The sequence below is a fragment of the Chiloscyllium plagiosum genome, unplaced genomic scaffold, assembly GCF_037043375.1.
Source record: "Chiloscyllium plagiosum isolate Xiang-an unplaced genomic scaffold, Cpla_swu_hap1 HiC_scaffold_4, whole genome shotgun sequence".
NCBI classification, from domain to species: Eukaryota; Metazoa; Chordata; class Chondrichthyes; order Orectolobiformes; family Hemiscylliidae; genus Chiloscyllium; species Chiloscyllium plagiosum.
The window spans coordinates 85,101,891-85,125,195 of record NW_028270142.1 but is presented as its reverse complement, the minus strand read 5'-3'; the positions used below and the strand labels follow the sequence as shown (position 1 = coordinate 85,125,195).

The window sequence follows — 23,305 nt, the reverse complement described above, 5'->3', positions numbered from 1 at the left end:
GCAGGGACGCTTTCAAAATTGTTCAATTACTCTCTGATCACAGGTGACATGCCAGAGGGTTGGAAGACAGCCAATGTGGTACCATTATTGAATAAGGACCAGGGAACTACAGGCTGGTCAGGTGAACCTCAATGGTGGGGAAACTACTGGAAGTAACTCTGAGGGACAGAATTAATTTGCATTTGTTGAGGCAGGGATTAATCAAGAACAGTCCACATGGTTTTGTTAAGGGAAGATCGCATCAAACTAATTTGCTTGCATTTGTCGAAGAAGTGAGCAGGTATGTAGATGAGGATAACGCTTTTGATGTAGTCTACTTAGACTTTACCAAGGCTTTGGATAAGATCCCACATGGGAGATAGCAAAGGATGCCGATGAGATCCAGGTAAATTGGGAAAATTGTATCCACAGTTGGCTCCGTGGCAGGAAGCAGAGGGTTGCTTTTCCAAGGAGGATAGGGCAAATGATTGTATGGCTAAGGACCTTGTGTACTTGTCAGGATTCATATTTTTGGATCATTGCAATCTCTTCTGAAGTACAACCCCTCTGTATAAGAGGGGTTGCACATGAATCGGAAAGAGACCTATGTCCTAACGTGGAGATTTGCCAGTGCTACTCAAAGGCTTTAAACTTGGGGGGAGGTGGAGATGGGTGGAAGTGAAGGGGAGGAACCCAAAGTCATAGTGGGAAAGATACTGAGACTAGTACAACAGAGAATAGCAGCAAGTTAAATGGTCAAGGTAAACGAAAGTAAGGCAGAGAACGAGGGAAGACTGAAATGTTAACTGCATTTATTTCAATGCAAGAGCCCTGGCAGATGAACTCAGGGCTTGGTTGGGGACATGGGACTAAGATATCATAAAAATTACAGAAACATGGCTCAGGGAAGGGCAAGTTTGACAGCGTAATGTTCCAGGGTAGAGGCGCTACAGGAAGGATAGAAAAGGGGCAAAAGAGGAGGGAGAGTAGAACATCTAGGAAAGTTATTTGGGAGGAACTGAGAAATAAGAAAGGGATGATCACCTTATTGGGATTGTATATAGGCCCTCCCCAATAGTCAGCAGGAAATTGAGAAGCAAATATTTGAAGAAACCTCAGATATCTGTAAGAATAATAAATAGGGTGGTAATGGTAGGGAATCTTAACCTTCCAAACACAGACTGGGACTGCCATAGTGTTAAGGGCTTGGATGGACAGGAAGTGTGTACAAGAAAATGCTCTTATTCAATATATGGATGTACCGAATAGAGAAGGAGCAAAACTTGACCTTATCTTGGGAAATAAGGCAGGGCAAGTGATTGAGGTGTCAGTGGAGAAGCACTTTGAAGCAGGTGATCATAATTCTATTAGTTATAAAATAGAAAAGAATAGACCTGATCTAAAAGTTAAAGTTTTTAATTGAAGTAAAGCCAATTTTGACAGTATTAGGCAGAAACTTTCAAAAGTTGACTGGGAGAGGCTCTTCACAGGTAAACAGACAGTTAAAAAAAGGGGTAACAAGAGTTCAGAGGCAGTATGTTCCTGTCAGTGTGAAGGGCAATGCTGGCAGATATAAGAATTAATTGATTACTGGAGAAATTGAGGCTTAAAACGCATAAACGCGGATAAATCTGCAGGATCTGATCACGTGTATCCCAGAACTTTGTGGGATGCTAGAGAAGAGATTGCTGGGGCTCTTGCTGAGATACTTATATTATCGTTGGCCATGGGTGAGGTACGAGAAGACTGCAGGTTGACTAATGTGGTGCCTCTATTTAAGATGGTAAGAAAAAGTCTTGGAACTGTAAGCCAGTGAGCCTGGCATCAGTGATGAGTAAGTTGTTAGAGAGGATTGTGAGGGATGGGATTTACATGCGTTTGGAAAGGCAAGGACTGACAAAGGCTTTGTGCGTTTGAAATCTCACTAACTTGACTGAGTTTCTTGAAGGTAGAGCAGTAGACATTGTGTACATGGACTTCAGCAACGTGTTCACAAGGTTCTGCACAGTAGACTGGTTAGTAAGGTTGGACAGTATGGAATCCAGGGGGAGCTAGCCATTTGTGTACAAAATTGGCTTTAAGGTAGGACATAGAGGTTGGTGGTGGAGGTTGTTTTTGGACTGGAGGCTCATGACCAGTGGTGTGCAGCAAGGATCAGTGCTGGGTCCACTGCTTTTTTGTCATTCATATAAATGATTTGGATGTGAATATAGGAGGAATGGTTAGTAAGTTTAATGATGACCCCAAAATTGGATGTGTAACGGATAGTGAAGAAGGTTATCTCAGAGTACAACAGGACCTTAAGTTTAATTTAGATAAATCTGACATATTGCATTTTGGTAAGGCAAATTAGGGCAGTGTTTATATACTTAATGGTAGGCCCTGGGGAGTGTTGCTAAACAAAGAGATCTAAGAGTGTAGGTATACAGTTCCTTAAAAGTGGAGTCACAAGTAATCTATGTAATGAAGAAAGCTTTTGGCACACTTACCTTCATTGATCAGTGAATAGGGTGTAGGAGTAAGGAGATCATGTTGTGGCTGTAGCTACATTGGTGAAGCCATTTTTAGATTTCTGCATTCAATTCTGGTCTACCTGCTACAGGAAAGATGTTTTTAAACCTGAAAGGTTCGAAAACGATTTACAAGGATGTTGCCAGTATTGGAGAGACTGAGCTATGGGGAGAAGCTGAATACATTGGGGCCTTTTTTCCCAACTTGGACCTAGGTATCCATTTCCATGCTGTATAACTCCTGTCTGTGTCGAGTGGGATCCCACAGGAGTTCAGGCCCTTGTTGTTTATGGTTTATATGATTTGGATGAGAATATATAAGGCATGGTTAACAAATTTGTGGATGACACAAAATTGGTGGCATAGTAGACAGTGAAGAAGGCTTTCCGAGATTATAAAGGGATCTTGATCAAATGAGCTGAAAAATGACAGATGGAGTTCAATCTGGATAAATGTAAGGTATTACATTTTGGTACAACAAATAAGGGTAGAGTTCATACAATTAATGGTAGGGCGTTGGGTAGTGTTTTAGAATAGAGGGAACAAGGGGTGTAGATACATAATTCCTTTGAAGTTTATGTCAAAAATAGACAGCATGGTTAAAAAGGCAGTTAGCACGTTTGCCTTTATTGCTCAGTCCTTTGAGTATAAGAATTGGGACATCGTACAAGACACTGTTGAGGCCTCTTCTGGAATACTTTGTCATGTTTTAGTCTCCTAGTTATAAGAAGGATGTTATTAAGCTGGAGAGATTTACCAGAATGTTGCTGGGTATGGCAGATTTGAGATTTTAAAGAATGGCTGGATAGGCTGGGAGTTTCTTTACTGGAACATAGGAGGTTGAGAGGCAACCAGATAGAAGTTTATAAAATAATGCGAGGTATAGATAGAGTTAATGGTACTTGTCTTTTTCCTAGGGTGGAGGATTTCAAGACTGGGGGCACATTTTAAAATGAGAGGAGAGAGATTTAAAAAAGACGTGAAATGCAAATTTTATATACAGAGGATGGTTTGCATGTGGAATGAACTTCCTGAGAAAGTGGTGGACATTAGGTACAATTATAATGTTTAAAAGACATTTGGATATGTACATGAATAGGAATGGTTTGGAGGGATATGGGCCAAACGTAGGCAGGTAGAACTAGTTTAGTTCGGGATCACGTTAGCAATGGACTGGTTGAACCGAAGGGTCTGTTTACATGCTATATACCTATATGATTCAAATCACTCTATATAAATGATTTAGACTTGAATGTAGAAGGCTGATCAGTAATACAAAAAATGGTTGGATGGCAAGTATTGAGGAGGACTGACTTAGACTCCAAGAGGGTATAGACGGGCTGGTCAGATGGGCTGATTGATGGCAAATGGAATTCAAAAGGATAAATGCAAGGTGATGCACTTGGGCAGGACTAATGAGGCAAGGGAGACTGGGAAGCACTGAGGATTGGAGGAACCTTGGTGTGTATGCACACTGGTCTTTTAAGATATCAAGATGGGTGGATAAAGTAGGGAGGAAAACATATGCTATACTTGCCTTTATTAGTTGTGACAATGAGTTTAAGAACAGGGAGGATATGCTGGGACTGTATAAAATGTTGGTTAAGCCACAGCTAGTATGTGTCAAGAAGGTGGAGCCAAGTTGGAGGGTTGGATCTGGCATGGGATGGTGGGGGGAAAGGAGATTTGTAAACCAGTGAATTCAATGTTGATACCATGTGGTTTTAGGGTCCCAAGGCGGAAGATGAGGTGTTCCTCGTCCAGTTTGCAGGTGGCCTTGTGTAGGCAGTGGAGGAGGCCCATAATGGACATGTCATGGGGGGAGTGGGAGGGACGTTGAAATAGATGGCTCGACATAGCTTCATATGTGGTTTCATCTTCTTATCCACCTGTTGCAATTACTTTGCTTAACCCTCTCAAATTCAAAATAGGTTTGCCCAGGCTTTTTGCTTAAATTTTGAAACCTTTGCCAATCTGCCTAAGGCATTACCTTGTATGGAACTAAGTCATAATCCCAAGACAATGAAGTATTCGTTCCTGTACATTATCTGTCAACTCTGCATAAGAATTTTTCAATTGTTATTTGCCCAATTCATTTTCCTAGTCATTTTCTCAAATTACATGAAGAATATCTCCACATCCTCTTCTTCAAATTTTGATAGGGCCTGTGCAAACTTAAACATTTCATTACTGGATTTCAGATTATGATGAAAATTCTCCCCACAAGATTCTGGATTAGTGGTGCAGTTCAGGCAGCATCCAAGGAGCTTCAAAATCAACGTTTCGTGCAAAAGCCCTTCATCAGGAAAAGAGCCTACATCAAGAGCTGACACCATCAGGTTCAAGTGTGCCATTTTAAGCATATATTCATATCATTCCAATTTCTCCTTTTGCAATTCTAATTCTAGATTTCACTTCCATATTTCTGTCTTTTTCAATTCCATTTCCCTTCCCTTATCTTTCTCTATCCTTCACTTATCTTTTTCTGCCATCTCTAGTTTCTTTATTTTCTTCTTAAGTTCAAGCTGCTTCAACTGTAACCAAATATCCCTGATTCCAACTGTTATAAAGTTGAAGGCACGTACTGTCCCTTTAAGAGAGAGTAAATGCTGTTCTGAACTGACAGCGTACAAGCACCTGTGTACATGACTAGATGGCAGTCCCAGAGTGTACTGGAAAATTGCAAATATGTAACATTTGACTGTGAAATGGATACGTGAGTATTAGCTGCTGTTTTAACAACAATTCGAATTTAAGCAATCAGTTTAAATTATGCCCCAGGAAACTAAAAACAATTGAGTTTGAATTTATTGTTTTGCCAACATCGAACCAATGAGACAACCTGATGTTGGGGATCTAAAATGCAGACATTTTGAAAGTTGGTCAGAGAGCAACTGCCATCAAGATAGAAATGCAGGGAGAGCTAACATGTTGCTCTCCAAGAAATTAGGAAACATTCTCTATCAAAGGTACCTTTTCATATAAAACATACACGCAATAAAATGGAAAATGATCCAGGGAGATCCTCAGCCAGAAAAGGGAAGAAAAAAAGAAGCTGCTGTGTAATTTTGAAATTAAGTTGATGTAATTTTAATAAGAGTCTCTGGAACAGAATATTGTTATAGAGTTGGAGACATAATAAGCAGTTAAGAGAAGGGGTGCTTAGAATTGTGTATTGTTGGTTAATGTTCACTTTTAGAGTAAAAAAATTGATGTTATTTTCTTTAAATTGGTGAGTTCTCTGTTACTCATATTTTAGCAGATTACAAAGTTTTCTGGGTGTTTGGTTTAATTAACAGAGAAGTTCATCTCTGCGTCGTAACACAACATTTCACGACAGGAAGTACTCAGCCTCCTCTGCACTTCTGTAAACCCAAATGTCTTGCTGGTACCTCAATTACATCTGACTTTCTGGCTCTTTCAAGCAAAGCTACATCCAGTTTATCTGCCAAGGCAATCAAGCTTTATTTTGAAATTTCCTTTAAGACTGCTAGCAACAACTCTGTCACCTGCAGGAAATTCTTTACTGTTTACAGTCCTGTGCCTCAAACACATACATAACCTCATGTTTTCCTTTATGTATTATCTGCCAGTACCACACCAAAATACTCATTACTTCTGTTTCCAATCCAATCATGGGTCAAATGTCCTCAAAGTTTGTTACAACTGACTGGGATGACACACTGGAGATTTAGTCCCACTATTCCCAGTGTCACACCTGTTAAAGATTTAATAAAGTATGCAAAGTTATCCAATTTATCTGACCTTAAGACCCAAATTGATAGAAAACACAGACCAGGTTTCTGTACTGGACAAGAATCACTATTTATTCCAAAAGTACATAAACTCTAGCTACAGGTGAACTGTTAGAAATTGTTAGGGTGACTCTATGGTGACTCTATATAACTGAAACTCAAATCCCACAATAAACATCCCTTACACACACACAAATAGTCCGGATAAAATAATCTCTCTTCCTAGATTATGTTGTTGAGAAGATCATTGTCTTTCCTGTTCGTCAGCACATTGCTTCACTCTTAAAAGCCTCTGACTTATCAGTTAAGAGTCACAGCTTACAACAATTGCTGCAGGAAAGATAAATGGTGTCTTCAGGATTCCAGTACCTTTTGACTGCAGAAAAACAAAGAGATCACTCCCGTGCCGAGAAAGGACGGAACACTTCTCTTTCTTAAACTTATTCCCAATTCAAAGTCGTTCAGTTAACCGAGAACCAATAACACAGTTGTTGGAAAGAGAAAGGTTTCTGTCATTGATATCTGGTCACTAGTCTATAGAGCAAGCAACTTATTGCCAACAAAAGTTACATTTGCATAGCCCCTGGCTCCAAATTGTCTGCAAGTCAAACTTCAATTACTCCTCATTCAAACAACTGTTCATGATGCTTGCTATTGGTGTCATTTTATTTGGTCTTCAAAACCTATTGCCATCCTTTCGAGCACTGGTTTCAAAACAGCAGAAGAAGCCATGTCACCAGACATTAACAGTCTGGTCTGAAGTCGTCATTCAGGTCAGTGCCATCTCCATGGTCTGGAAAAATATTGCATAAGAAGGTGCAATATACGACCTTCTCCACTGTGCAAAGGTAACTGGCACCTTCACACTCATTCTATTAAAAAAATAATGAATTCCATATGCTGGAAATCAAAAACACAAACAGAAATTGCTGGAAGAACTCAGAAGGTCTGGCAGCATCTGTGGAGAGAAAGCAGAGTTAATGTTTCAGGTCCAGTGACCCTTCTTCAGACCTGGAAGAACTTTTGTTTGTGTTTCAAACTCATTCTGTCTCTGCCACTGCATCCCACCTGTGACCAAGGTTCACGCTCTGACATTCTCACTGTGGCCTGCAACCTTGCCCTTGCCCACTCTGCCATTCCTCACCTTCCCACACTACTAACCCTGCATACCCTCGGAGTTAGCTACTCAATTGCTCAGGAGACCTCACCAATTCTCACCCACCTGCACCAACACTAACAACTATAATGCCCTATTTCACCTCATTTAATTCCACCTTTTCTCTAATTACAAAAGAAATCTGCTCATAACAGCAGAAAGACCCCCAAACCCAACATTTGACTGTTAAACCACTCTGAGGACAAAATCCAGAAATCAGTAAGGGAACCAAGATTAATGGGGAAAACACAGGAGGTTTATTAGATTAGCCACAATTCCATTCAATGGTGCAGCAGACTCGATCAGTTAAAGACCTACTTCTGCTCCCATTTCTAATCTTAGTCTTTATGTAACTCTTACCCTCACAGGTGAAAACTGGGACCAGTCCTTGCAGAGACGCTAAAACATATATATCCATCCAAATAGGTACCATTCTTCATTCCAATGTAACTTTCACAGTAACCCCACTGCTTATCTCATTCATTGCACACCATTGGTAACCACTGGCCATGACGCCTTCTCTCCTTTGTTTGCAGTTATTGTCAGCATATCCATGAGCACTGTGATAAAATGGCCCCCAGAAGCCACCTCTTAAATTCTGAGGATGAGTACCTAGATTTCAGAGGAAACATCAGCAAGGCTGCCTCCTAGCCTCCAATAGCCCCCCCACCCCCACCCCCCCCAATTCTCAAATGTCTCCACCAACTCAGAAAACACCGTAGGAATAAAACAAACAACTACTGATGCTGAAAATTGGAAATAAAAACAGAAATTGCTGAAGAAATTCAGCAGGTCTGGTAACATCTGTGGAGAAAAATCAGAGTTAACATTCAGCAACTCAGTGGTGTTCTGAAAAAGCATTAACTCTGATTTCTCTCCACAGATGCTGGCAGACCTGCTAAATTTCTCCAGCAATCTCTGGTTTTGGTTTTACATTAGTGGAAATATTAACCTTTGAAAGTGTGGGACTATAGTCTGGTGATCACATTACTACGACAGCTCCATAGTTATCCCATGTTGCCGGCACTTGGATAACTGTAGAGAACAAGTACCTGGTCAACCCTTGGCCAAAGAGGGCCCAGTTGTGTACAATCAGAGATTTCATCCACATGCACAGAGAGGAAGAGGAATTATAGACAGGTATGTGGGGGAAAATGGCCCTCACTGCATAGAAACTGCAGCGTCGCAGCAAGTCGTATAATCACCTGTCTGCCTCCATGGACAGCGATTGAAAGCGAGGTCCAGAACCATCAGGGTCTGCTGGACACACACACACACACATATATATGCGCATGTGAACTCTGCTGCCCAAGGCACTGGCCCTGAGAATCACATACATAGTGACAAGGGGATTTGTGAACATTCGAGATGGCTATTCCTCACAGAGAGACATGGTGGTGCCAAGGTGCACCTAGCCAGAGGAGAAATCATACACAGGCTCCCTCAGAAGTCCATACTCAGGACTCTCCAGAGATGAACAGGCCCATCATGCCCATCTTGCCTGACCGTTTCAACCCTTCAAACTGAGGAGGGTAGCAGCCAGTTGCCTATTAAGGGGAATTACTGTTTATTAATGATATTATAAACCATACATCACACTGCCGCGAGCAAACTAGATAGCAAGTATTCTTGATGTGAAAGTCAGCACAGGATTAGCAAGTCTCTACCTGCAAAGCAGGGCATCAATTTGTTTCTTCTCTGCCATGCCCAGGACAAATATCAGAAGCGATGCAGGCTTGCTCTGGACTAACATTACTTGTCCAGGTGCATAATAACCATTTAAAGATGGCATCAGCAACGGGGGTGCAGGTTCATTCCACAGTATCCTAGCAGGGGAGATTGTTCAGAGTATGGCATGTGGTAGCATGGGGCTAGAATCAGACCAGAGCAGTGTTATAGGTACATAATAACGCAAGTTTGTTAAGAAACAGTGAAAGATCTCGCTTGGTCTTCCAGAGTGAGACTCTCCATGAAACCTAATGAAACTGACACTTAGCCAGAAAATATAAGATTCAGCCCAATCTCTCACAAACAATATTTTTAAAAGGTCACCAAACCATGAAAATGTGTGTGGTCAATATTTCTCCAACTACTTAGTTTGACTTGTTTTGGATTATTATGCTGTCAAATGCTTTTCACAAAGCTATACCTCTTCTATTGTTCAGTGTGAACTATTCAGTGACCAGCACAAAACTGTACTATATTTTAATTGAAACAAGAACAAAAGTCATCAGAAGATGGTCAGTTCTGAAATAAAAATGTATGCAGAATGTTGCACCAATTCTTAAACTTGGGTATTGCTGAAAAGACACATTTGTCAAAGCTTTTTATCTTGCAATCATCAGGACAATTTGCAAGAAATGCCCGTGTAAAGGGAAAACAACATATTATATATGACAGGGGAGTGTTGATTGGTTGTCAAGTGAACTCTGTTTGCAAGAGACGAAACCATAGAGGATTCAGCAGTTCACTGCCAAACTTTGATTAAATTTTCAAATCTAGCAGGTTGACTCTGATTGGTCAAAGTACTGCCTTGAGGAAATAATTCAGGAAATGGGATGAATCCATTGAAAAGCAAAATAATATGGATGCTGAATATCTAGAATAATAAATGGAAATACTGGAAAAACTCAGCAGATCTGGTAGCATGTGTGAAAAGAAAAACAGATATCATTTCATGTCTGATATGACTTATCTTCAGAATTGAAGAAGAGTCATATCTGACTCAAAACCTTCAGTAGAAGCATCTGACATTGGACAAATTAGTGAGGAGTTTCAGGACATGCATTCTCCTGTCAGGAAGAGGATAGCGAGAGGATGCAAAGGAAAGTAAGTGCTACAGGACATTTGGTGTACCACACAAAGGTCAGCCACCTGAAGATGACAGAGTGTCAGGATCATTGGAGACTCAAACATTTGCACTCTGGTTCACAGTTACTTGATGCCTCAATGCCCCATGATAGTCCCTTACCTACAGCCATCAAGGTCACCGTCACCTTTAATTCTTATGCACCTGGATAGTTCCAGGGAACCACTGCAGATCTAGGTAACATATCACAGTCGACAGTTCGTGACACTGTTAGGAAAATCATGGAGGTTTCTTTCAATAAGCAGGTACTGCAGCCATTTTGAGGCAGTTGAATCATTGCAGGTACAGAGATCATTTGTATCTGTGCCATTGATGAATTCCCTTATATTCAAGAGGCTATCAATTATACTCAGAATGGGTCACGGTGAAGGGCATCACGGTAGCTCAGTGGTTAGCACTGTTGCCTCACAGCATCAGAGACCCAGATTCAATTCCAGCCTCAGGTGACTGTCTGTGTGGAGTTTGCACATTCTCCCCATATCTGCATGGGTTTCCTCTGGCTGCTCCGGTTTCCTCCCGCAATCCAAAAATGTGCAGTTTAGGTGAATTGGCCATGCTAATTTGCCCGTAGGGTAGGTTATTAGTTAGGGGTAAATATAGGGTAGCGGATTGGATCTAGATAGGTTACTCTTCGGAGGGTCGGTGTTGACTTGTTGGGCCGAAGAGCCTGCTTCCACAGTGTAGGGATTCTAATGATCAAGGCACCAGCAAGTCAGCCAGTCAGATATTCAAACAGAAAAGTCTTCCACTCAATAAACATCCAATTAGTGTGTTTCCAAGAGCTTATGCCTCTCCTACTCCTCGGATGCTGCCTGACCAGCTGTGCTTTTCCAGCACCACACTCTTCAGCTCCGACAGCATCAACAGTAAAGGTCAAATCAAACTCTATCCAATATTATGCATTTAAAATTGTAATAATTTCAACACAAAATACTGTATTTATTCAATTAAAGTCTCTATAGCTATGAATAATTTGTTTTGTGTCATTGCAATGTTTATTCTTTTAAGAAGTGCTGTACCTCATCTTGGTGAGAGCTCAATAACTGCAGCTTCATGTGTTTCATGTAGGCCATTGTTATAGGCATATTGTAGTCTATCATACCGGTCACCAAAGAAGCAGGTTTTTCATTTTCTGGAAAAGAGGAAATATAAATTTACATGAAAAAGATATTGAATGCATGCTGTTGTTTCAAAGAAAGCCAAAATATTCTGATTACCAACAGGATAAGATTGATGGATCCAAACCAGAAGAGAAAATAAGAGTCAACGATAAAACAGACTTATGTTGAAATCAAAGCCAAATTATTTCATTTTCCACATTTCAATAAACAGAAGTTAATTTCTTTTTGGTTCCCTTGATGCCCCCATTCATGCCCACATCCCATCATCTTTGAGCCCGAACCGCCTTTGGCTCCCTCAAATGTTGACTCTTAATATGCAATATATCCTACTTTAGACATTACCCTTTGTAGATACATAACCTTTTGTGGGTCAACAATGTTTCCCACATACGCATGTCCTACTCTCGACCCTTTGCTATTTTCAGTTTCCTCTGTGTATCCTCCCACATTTCCTTTCAACATTGGTGGTTGTGTATTCACCAGCTAGACCTCACTCTGTATAATTTCTCTGTTAAACAACCTGGGCGACATGGTAGCTCAGTATTTGGCACTATTGCCTCATAGTGTCAGCAACCTGGGTTCAATCCCAGCCTTGGATGAAGTTTGCAAGTACTCCCTGTGCCTGTGTGAGTTTCCTCAAAATGCTCTGATTTACTGCCAGAGTCCAAAGATGTACAGTTTAGGTGGCGTGTCCATGCTAAATTGCTTCATATGGTAAATGCAGTGTTCAGTGATGGGGTGTCGAATGCTCTTTGGGCTAAATGGCTTCTATTTGCACTATAGTAATTCTATGATTGATTTTTAAAAAATCATTCAAAGGATGCGGACATCACTGGCTGGGCTAATATTTATTGTTCATCCTGTATTGCCCTTGAGTTGTCCTCTTGTGCTGCTACAGTCAGTATGTGTGGTGGGGTCCCACATGGCCACCGTACTATTAGGAGGTGAATCCCAAGATCTGACACAGTAATAGTGAAAGAATAGTAATGTAGTTCCATGCCAGCATGGTGTATAGCATGGAAAGAAATTCGCAGGTTGTGATGCTTTTGTCCTTTTCAATGTTCTTTGAGAAGGTGACCAAACAGGTAGATGAGAATAAACTGGTTGATGTGGTGTATATGGATTTCAGCAAGGCGTTCAATAAGGTTCCCCACAGTAGGCTATTGTACAAAATGCGGAGGAATGGAATTGTGGGAGATATAGCAGTTTGGATCAGTAATTGGCTTGCTGAAAGAAGACAAAGGGTGGTGGTTGATGGGAAATGTTCATCCTGGAGTCCAGTTACCAGTGGTGTACCACGGGTCGGTATTGGGTCCACTGCTGTCCGTCATTTTTATAAACGACCTGGATGAGGGCATAGAAGGGTGGGTTAGTAAATTTGCAGACGACACTAAGATCGGTGGAGTTGTGGATAGTGATGAAGGATGTTGTAGGTTACAGAGAGACATAGATAAGCTACAGAGCTGGGCTGAGGTGTTAATGCGGACAAGTGTGAGGTGATTCACTTTGGTCGGAGTAACCGGAATACAAATAACTGGGCTAATGGTAAGATTCATGGTAGTGTAGATGAGCAGAGAGATCTCAGTGTCCAGGTACACATATCCTTGAAAGTTGCCACCCAGGTTGACAGGGTTGTTAAGAAGGCATACAGCGTTTTAGCTTTTATTAATAGAGGGATCGAGTTCCGGAACCATGAGATTATGTTACAGCTGTACAAAACTCTCGTGCGGCCACACTTGGAGTATTGTGCACAGTTCTGGTCACCGGATTAAAAGAAGGGTGTGGAAGCTTTGGAAAGGGTGCAAAGGAGATTTACTAGGATGTTACCTGTTATGGAGGGAAGGTCTTACGAAGAAAGGCTGAGGGACTTGAGGCTGTTTTCGTTAGAGAGAAGAAGGTTGAGAGGTGACTTAATAAAAGACATATAAGATAATCAGAGGGTAAGATAGGGTGGACAGGGAGAGCCTTTTTCCAAGAATGATGACGGCAAGCATGAGGGGACATAGCTTTAAATTGAGGGGTGATAGATATAGGACAGATGTCAGAGGTAGTTTCTTTACTCAGAAAGTAGTAAGGGTATGGAATGCTTTGCCTGCAACGGTAGTAGATTCGCCAACTTTAAGTACATTTAAGTCGTCATTGGACAAGCATATGGACGTACATGGAATAGTGTAGGTTAGATGGGCTTCAGATTTGTATGACAGGTCGGTGCAACATCGAGGGCTGAAGGGCCTGTACTGCGCTGTAATGTTCTATGTTCTAATGGTTACAGGTTGCAGGTTTAGAAGGTATTATCAAAGCAGTCTTGTGGTAATGCATCTTGTACATACCTGCCACAATGAATCAGTGTTGGAGGGAGTGAATGTTGAAGGTATTAGATGAGATGCTAATCAAGTGGGTTGTTTTATCCAAAATGGTGCACAGCCTTTTGAGTGTTGCTGGAGCTGCATTCTTCCAGAACAGTGCAAAGTATTCCATCACACTCTTAACTTGTGCCTTGTAGATCATGGATAGGATATGGGGAGGCAAGAGTTACTTGCTGCAGAATTCCCAGCGTCTGACTTACTCATGTAGCCAGAGAATTTATGTGGCTGATCCAATGCAGTTCTGGTCAACAGTAAGCCCAAAATGTTAACAGTAGGGGATTCATCCATAACATTGCCAGTAAATGTCAAAGAGAGATGGTTAGATTCTCTCTTGTTGGAGGTTGTCATTCCTGTCACTTGTATAACAAGTATTTTATTTACCTCTTATCCTTCATCTTTAAGACCATTAAATATCATCTCTTCAGCTATGTTCTTTGGTAATCTCTCTTGATTTTTCCTTCCACAAATTGGCATTGACTGTCTTCACATCATTTATTTTCCTATATTAAAAGTACTGTATAAATGTAAGCTATGTTGTTAGCACAGGTAATAGGAAACCAAATTCTAAACTCAGAATTGGAAAGCGGTATTGCATCTAGAATTAAGACAATCAATCACTTAAGTGGTTAAACAACAAATCATCAACTAGAAACATAATTTACTCACAACTAAGGAATGGAGAAAACAGGTCTTTGCTGTCTACATTTAAACAACTTAAAATCATTCTTATTTGTTGTTGTTACTATTTGAGCAGCAACTGTCAATTCAAGCAAAAAAAAACTGGCACTGAAGAAATAACTTTTAGTTATCTCCCTTAGGAATCATTCTCCCAATTTTTCAGAAATACTACACTTCCAATAAAAAGATAATATTAGTGTCACGCACTGTGAAATAATTATCTATGGACACTAAAAGGATAGATTTCTTACTTATAACACTTAATTCTCAAACCTTTTGAATTTTTTACTCCAGTGAGTAGTGGATGCTGGGTCACTGAATACATTCAAGATCAAGTTAGATAGGTTTTTGATCTGTAAGAGATATACAATGGTTATACACTGGGGAAGGAGAGGGAGGTAGTGGTCACAACAGGAAAGTGAAGATTAATACTACTATTGGATCAATCATGAACTACTGAATGTCCAAATGTTCTCCTCCTGGTCTTAATTCTTATGTTCTTATGTTGGGTGAGGTCAGAAAATACAAAAATCCCTTCCTAATTTTATTCACGCATTTAATTTTCTGGTACCATATCAACAAGACAGCAGATGTAGCTGCTTGTAGAATTAAGGTTTAGCGGACCCTTGTACCAATGCTCTGACAATAGCTATCAAGCTTGTGTGTAAAGAGATATGTCATGATGATGTCAAATTACATGGGACTAAGACATGATGCATGAAGTTGCAAGCTTAACTTCACCCTACCGAGCATATGTTTGTAGTTTTAGACAATAGTTGCAAATAATTATTAACCTTGTGCTCAGCCCTTACTTGCCTCAAGCTCCTAAACTATTCCTACATATTCCTAAACAGTACAACACAAAAGAATTCTGGTTCTTTGTTCATGAAACACAAAAAGTTAGCATGCGGACGCATCACTTAATCAAGAAGGCAAATGGAATTTTTGCCTTTAATGCTAAGGGATTGATACTTGAATTTCACTGACCAGCTTCCATTCAATTTCAGGTAACCTGAAATTAGAGGGAGATGGCAGATGCTTTGGCACAATTGAAGTGAGATATCAGCTGTAGCCACCACTCTTCTTTATTAAGCAACGACAATTGCAGAGTATTGAATCTTCTTTGTTTAGAAATTGCAAAAAAAACTGAAATTGACTGAGTACACTCTGAAAGAAGCTCTGCTGCAGAAGTTCCAACCCTAGGCCCAGTAATTCAGCTTTTCTTTCTTCTGGGCAGACCTCCAATTTCCGTGCATGGCTGTGACTTCAGCAGCCAGATGTCAATACTGGAAATGACATCAGCACACTGACTGCCTTGCATGGACTGTCGGAACAGTTGCAGACATGCCACAGAGGCTGGTCATTAGTCAGACCAAGAGGTCCTGGATCTGTGTTTACTTTTTAACAACAGTAGTAATGCTGCTGAAATCTCTGCTGTTTCTTTTGCCAGCAAAAAAACCTGATTCTCCTCAAATGTGATCAAGACATCAAATTACATGCTATAGCACTGTACCCACTGATGACAAAGAAAAACAACCATAAGCAATTTTTATAAATCCTTTGTGGGATGAAAACCAGAGTGCTACGGAGAATGAGACTGATATCCTGAATGCTCAGCTGCCATCAGCTACAACTTAACACTCACTAGAAAAGTATAGGCTTTTACTGAAACTACAGGAAATTGAACTGAAGGAGGAGGAATCTTAAGAGGTGGGCGTCACAAACTGGACTAGCACTTATTGTCTGCCCCCAGTTGCCCTTGAGCAGGTGGTGGTTATCTGACTTCTTCAACTCCTGCAATCCATTTTTGGTAGATATGCCCACAACGCCATTAGGGAGGGAGTTCCAGAACTTTGACTCAGCGATAGTGAATCAATGACGATACATTTCCAAGTCAGGATTGTGAGCGAGTGGCTTACAGGGTAATTTACAAGTAGTGATGCTCCAATGTGTCTGCTACCCTTGTCCTTCTAAACACAAATCCAAATTGGATCAAGTCAATAAAAGCCAATATTAAAGACAGAAGTTATGAATCTGTACAAACATAGATTGGACTCTGTAATTAAATCTCAGAAGCAAACTACGGAAGCATTCACGTTTTCCTCTAGTCATGGTAGTAATCATGGATTTACCAGCATTAGGCTATGTGTAATGGCTAGTCACAAATTTGAGGAAATCGTAAAATCTAATGTGACGACACCTTAAAACTGAACTAGTGGTAGTTGAAACACAAATGAAAATCAAGGAAGTATATACAGGCAGCAAGTGGGGTGGGCAGCATCATATGAGAAGAACAGATCCACAAGCACAAAGTGGATTCAGAGCTTTAACATAGATTCTCATGGAAGTTTCATGTAATGTGGACAGTCCCTCTACTGGCAGAAGTCAACTGTATGAATGAGCAAACAATTTCAAGTTGAATTTGATAAATTCAAAGAAAATTGTTAAACCATGGTAACAGCCTAACAAGCAATAGTTCAACAATGACCAGCAGCTAGCGAAAATCTATCTCGGGATTAAAAGACAAGTCCAAATTGGATCAAGCCAACATTAAAAGCTCTGGTCAGAGGTGATGAATCTGTACAAACATAGACTGGAGTCTGATTGAATCTCAGCAGCATTCACATTTTCTTTTAGTAAAGAAACAGAAGTTTAAGTTAGAGCTTCTACAGCTGAGAAACGTTTCTTAGGAACCTTAGAGAAGTTTCGATCTGAGCCTCAAATGGAGTCTAAAAACATTAGAATTAAGCAAGAACTGGAGATGTCTAATTACCTGAAAGAGATTACGGAACTAAAATCCCAGCTGTTAACATGACTCAGCACTATCAAACCACAGAAAGAGTTTCATACATTAGAAACAGTGCAATGAAAGAAAATGAACACACTGCACTAGACGAGTGTACAAATGTTAATCCATTTTAAAGAGATTGCAGGAGGATTAGACAGAAGTTTTGGCTACAGAGCAAACATCTGAAGAAGTGTAGACGAGGTAATAGGATCACCAACAGTGCTGTCAAGCAGTACTTGCAAAGGAATAACATGCTTGCTGACATTTAGTTTATGTTCTGCAAGGCCACAGAGTTCCTAACCTCAGTACAGAATTGGTCCAAACATGGACAAAAGAGCTAAATTCCAGCAATGAAGTAAGAATAACTTTCCTTGATATAAAGCTAGCATTTGACTGAGCATGGCATCAATGACCTTCCCTTCAGCATAATGTCAGAAATGGGAATTATCACTGATGATTGCAAATTTTCAGTATCATCTGTAACTTGTTAGATACTGAAGCAGTCAATATCAACATGTAGCATGACTTGCATAACATCCAGACTTGAGCTGACAGGTAGAAAATAACATTTTTGTAGCACTAATGACAGGCAAAAGACTATTTCCAGCAAAAGAGAATCTAACAATCGCCATTTGATCTTCAATGGAATTATTGTACCCGCACTGAATCCTTCACCATCACTATCCTGAAAATTACCATTGATCAGAAACTGAACAGGATGACCCATATAAATGTTGTGATAACAAGAATATATCAGAGTATATTAGGAATCTTGCAGCAAGTAACTCATCTCCTGATTCACCAAAGTCTGTCCACCATCTACAAAGCACAACCCAGAAATATGATGGAATACTTCCCATCTGTCTGAATAAGTGCAACTCCAACAGCACTCAACAAGCTTGACACCATCCTAAACAATGCAGCCCATTTACTGACACCCCATCGACCTTCAAAATTCACTACCTTCACCACCAACATACAGTGGCAGTTTCATCATGTGTGCACAGCACAGCAGTATGCACAGCTCCTTTGTACAAAATGCACAGCAATAACTTGCCACAGCTCCTTTGTCAGGACCTTACAAACTCTCCCATCCATAAGCATATGGGCACCAAATGCATGAGAACACCACCATCTGTATATTCATCTCCACTCCAACTTGGAACTTCATCGACATTCCTTCACTACTGCTGGGTCAAAATCCTGGACCTTCTTTCTTCACAGCATTGTGAATGGGACACTCCAAGAACAGAGGTCTAGGAGACCAGCCATGTCTTATTTGGCTTCTTTGGTTGGAGTATCCGATGAAGATTGCCATGAAACTGTGCTAAGAATCACATGGCAATCAATTTAAGATTGGAGTTGTTGGTCAGTTCAAGCCAGTTTTTTTTTGCAAACGTTTTATCCCCCAACTGGGTGACATTTTCAGGGCTGTGCAGACTCTGTGAAGCGCTGTGATCTGCCCAGAATTTACACAGTTCTGTCTGTCACAGCAAGTGGTTCTATTTCCGGTTTTGTACTGTAGTGGTCTGTAGATGGGGTCAATTTCAACATATTTGTTTATGGCACCAGTAGATGAATACCAGACCTCCAGGAATACCTGAGCTTGTCTTTGTTTTGTCTGTCTCAGGATTGCAACATTGTCGCAGTTGAAATGCTGTCCTTCATTGTTTGTGTGTATTGAAATGAGGGAGAACTGGTCATGTCGCTTTATTGCAAACTGATGCTCATTTATTCTGGCAGAAAGTTTCCTGCCTGTTTGTTCTATGGGTCACAAGGTGTGGCACTGGAAAAGTATAGCAGGTCAGGCAGCATCTGAGGTGCAGGAGAGTCGACGTTTCGGCATAAGCGCTTCATCATTCCTGATGAAGCACTTCTGCCCAAAACATCGACTCTTCTGCTCCTTGGATGCTGCCTGACCTGTTGTGCTTTTCAGCGCCACACTTTTTGACTTTGATCTCCAGCATCTGCAGTTCTCACTTTCTCCAGTTTGTCCTAAGGGACAGGCAAAACAAACATGTTGAAATAGACCCCATCTACAGATCACTACAGTACAAAACCAGAAACAGAACCACCCACCATGACTGACAGAACCGTAAAGGTTCTGGGCAGATCACAACAACAGCACTTCATCCAGAGGCTAGACAGCACTGAAGATGTCACCCAATTTGGGGACGAAATGTTTGCAAAAGAATCAACCGACTCAGCGGACTGACCAACAAATCCAACTACAACCTGAGTTACATATCTTCACAGAAACCTCAATTTAAGATTATCTACTGGGTTTGCAATCATTACTAGAAGGTACACCCATTTATATGCAAGGTGTGGTCTTTTGCAAACATAAAAGAATATGTCCAGGCATTGCACCTTTTTAATTTAAACAAAAGCAAGGGGAACATCCATACCAACATGTTGACCAATAAGAACTATCTGGCCAATCAATTAGCAGCCTTTTCTCATGTGGAATAAACTATTGTTTTCTTTGATTCTGTCCAAATGAATGCAAGATGAAACGTTTCAACAGTGCCCTTCTTTGATCAACAGCAGTGTGCCATAAGAACGCTACCTTTACCAAGCAGAAGGAGCACATCTCCAATTGGAGATGCTATGTCAGTGTAGCTGCTTTCTGATTGAAAGGGGCACCTGTTAACTCAGCCCTCAGGCATTCGGTGAAATGGTGACTGCTGAGCACAAAGGCAAGGAGACAGCCCTTGATGCTGTTTCCCCTCACCCCAAGATCAAATTCAACCCAGGGCTCTCTTTCTCTCCTCCCCACTCTAGTCCACCATGAAGAGCTGCCTGCCTGCATTGCTCAATAACCAGTGCTACTTTACCAACTTTTACCTTATTTCTGGATTCTTAGTCTCTGGCTTCCTAGCCAAAAAATTCAACCTCCCTAGGGCCATCTCTTCATGCACAATGTCACTATGTTCATGTGGCAATAGAACACCAACTGCACATGCACAGATGACCCTACTGATGCATTCTGGCTTGGGGACATCTGATGCAAGAGGTCACTGAGCCTGTATGTACATTTGCAGTTGGCTATTTTGTTGGCTATCTTTGTGTTTAGGCCAATTGTTTCCTTTTTTCAGCCATAGTTCTGTACTGTCCAGTGATTCTTTAGCTTGACGCGTCATTACATACACAGCCAATTGCAATTGCTGCACTTTCCTTCACCTTGATCCACAACTCACATCTGTTAATAACCTTTAACCAGAATAATCTTTAAATAATCTAAAGCTTAACTCTACCTTTTAACAATAGCAGCCAGTCTGCTGCTATTACAAGCAAGGATCAATATTAGGTCACTCAGCCCTTCAAGCCTGCTTTACCATTCAATAAGATCATGACTGATCTGTTTTAACCTCAAGTCTACATTCTGCTTATTCATGATGATCTTTATAAAATTAAATTGTTGCAGGGACAGAAAGGAAAGCAATACCAAATCAAAAACTTTGCACTTGTTCAGATTAATCACCTCTTCATTCTTGTCCAACATTCATCTGTGATATACATTAGGTTTTAATGCCATATAAGCTGAATAAGGATGAAATTAATACAGGGTAATGAAGACAGCTTTTTGCATTTACCATCATGTTGTCTGCCCTGAAATTTCAACAGGTTGTTGCAGATGCATACTTCTCATCCCTACCAAACTTAGCAGATTGTTCAGAAGCCTTTACAGGTGCAGAGATAGGTGGCACTTGCCCAACTGTAGAACTCAACTTGAGCAAGCTTCTATATAATGGTAAGTGGAAGTTTTATAAGCTCTGCATTTTCCCAACTATTCAAATCAACACAAAAGCTTCTAAAACCAGTAAATAAATCCCAGCACAATAATCAGCATTTCCAATGCATTTCCCTGGAAGAATTTCTTTGTATTTGGGGGATAAGCATTTCTCTTCAAGGTAGCCCATTAGTGAATAAGCTTTTGCTTCCTGCATTTTTTGTTGAAGACTGGATATCAGGAAAAAGTTGCCATATACATCAAATCAGAGAGAGTCATGGAGTCATAGAGATGTACAGCATGGAAACAGACCCTTCGGTCCAACCCGTCCATGCCAACCAGATATCCCAATCCAATCTAGTCCCACCTGCCAGCACCTGGCCCATATCCCTCCAAATCCTTCCTATTCATATACCCATCCAAATGCCTCATAAATGTTGCAATTATACCAGCCTTCACCACTTCCTCTGGCAGCTCATTCCATACATGTACTACCCTCTGTGTGAAAAGGTTTCCCCTTAGGTCTCTTTTATATCTTTCCCTTCTCACCTTAAACCTATGCCCTCTAGTTCTGGACTCCCTGACCCCAGGGAAAAGACTTTGTCTATTTACCGTATCTATACCCCTCATAATTTTGTAAGCCTTTATAAGGTCACACCTCAGCCTACGATGCTCCAGGAAAAACAGCCCCAGCCTGTTCAGCCTCTCCCTGTGGCTCAAATCCTCCAACCCTAGCAACGTCCTTGTTAATCTTTTCTGAACCCTTTCAAGTTTCACAACATGTTTCCGATAGGAAGGAGACCAGAATTGCACGCAACGTCCATTCTAAAACTAGCTGACCAAAGGCAAGCTTAAGAGGATTGAGTTTGAAGTAAAGAAAGTTAGCAAAATAAGTTCCCAGAAATTACAGTTTTGCAACACGCTTAAAGGATGTTCCTTTGAGGTATTATAAAGCAATATCCGCTTATTGGGGAAAACTAACTCTGCTGGCCACAGACAATATCACTATGCTTGAACTCAGCCCTGTTTGAAGCAAACACAGATAAATCATCAAAGTGAAGAGACAGTGCCATGGCACCATTTTTTTAAAAGGACAATGTTACCAAGTAATACATTATCTCCCTAACTTCCAATGTTACCATGATCCTTTTGTGGCCAAGTAAGTACTGTTTTTACATTAAATATCTTCACAAAAAGGTAAAAATAAAAGAATAGGCACCCATCCTAAGGAAATTAGGGCAGCACCATGTATGCCTACACACCAATGGGAAGTTCAAAAGTAGATTTACAGGATGTGGTGGGGGAGGTGAGAGAAAACAAAAAGCTACATCTTTAATATGTTTGGAAAGAAGAGTAGCTCTGTACTAATTACTACATCCATATTAAGTTGATATCATATTTTAAGTTTTAGTTTGTATTGATTTTCTTTCTTAAAAATCACTACTAAAAAAAGCTTTATAAAGAACATGTAGTTTCCCTCGGATTATTCAACTATTTTACTATATAAACTGTTTTTCACAACCTTGTTGTATTTTAAATGTTCTACTGTTTTTGTACTAATGTAAAATGGCTAGTTTTCAGCATGAAGCACAGTCCATTTCTGAATTTTTCAATTAATCATCTACTTTTTCAAAACTCAAAAAGCAACATCCAAACTCAGAAAATCTGTTTAGTATAAACTAATGTGCTTCTCTAGATTTGTCTGAGCTCAAAGCATTCATAACAAAGCTGTTTTATAATTTAAAATTTAAAAATTTAGTTTAAAAAATTACCCAGTCAGTCTTAGAATCATTCAAATATCAACAAATTATTACCTTTATGATCTGCACCATCTGGATTCAAATGCATTCTCTTCTGGCATTCCGAGCAGCTCATTAGAAATCTGGTTACCGCTTCTCGTGGCAAAAAGGCATAGGTCTCTGAAATCTGTAATTTATCATAAAAATATCATCATGCTCAATTAAATACATTTCAAAATGTTATAGTCTAAAAATTGAGGTTTCTACTTCTACAATATTATGTAATTGTAAACAAAATAAATTGCTAATCAACATATGTAAAAAGCTTGCTATCCATATAGATACTGTAGTTCCCTCAATCTCAAAAATAGACAGATGGACCACCTCGTATCAATCTAGATACCTGAAATGACAACAGCAAACTCAATCTTGTGAACCCTGAAAAGTCCTTCTTACCATCATCTGGGACCAAGGCCTAAATTGATGGGCTGAATAACAGACTAACCAAGCAACAGCCTGACATAATCAACCTGACAGAATCATCGTTATCATTATAGACATTGGATGTGCCAGTCCTCCTCTGCAAAGTTGCTGCAGATAGGGATGACTAA

The 23,305-nt window shown here is 40.3% G+C and overlaps 1 protein-coding gene across 3 annotated transcripts in view; it reads right to left on the bottom strand.

Moving 5' to 3' along the window:
- The window catches only part of LOC122549071 (nucleolar protein 4-like), a 349,310-nt gene that overhangs the window by 261,535 nt on the left and 64,470 nt on the right, over positions 1–23,305 (bottom strand). For all 3 annotated transcript variants that reach the window (XM_043688281.2, XM_043688280.2, XM_043688282.2), the window contains exons 3-4: positions 22,770–22,881; positions 11,289–11,401 (exon numbers count right to left, since the gene is read on the bottom strand). In XM_043688281.2, coding sequence (XP_043544216.1) covers positions 11,289–11,401; positions 22,770–22,881 — 225 coding nt within the window. The remainder of the gene's footprint in view (positions 1–11,288; positions 11,402–22,769; positions 22,882–23,305) is intronic.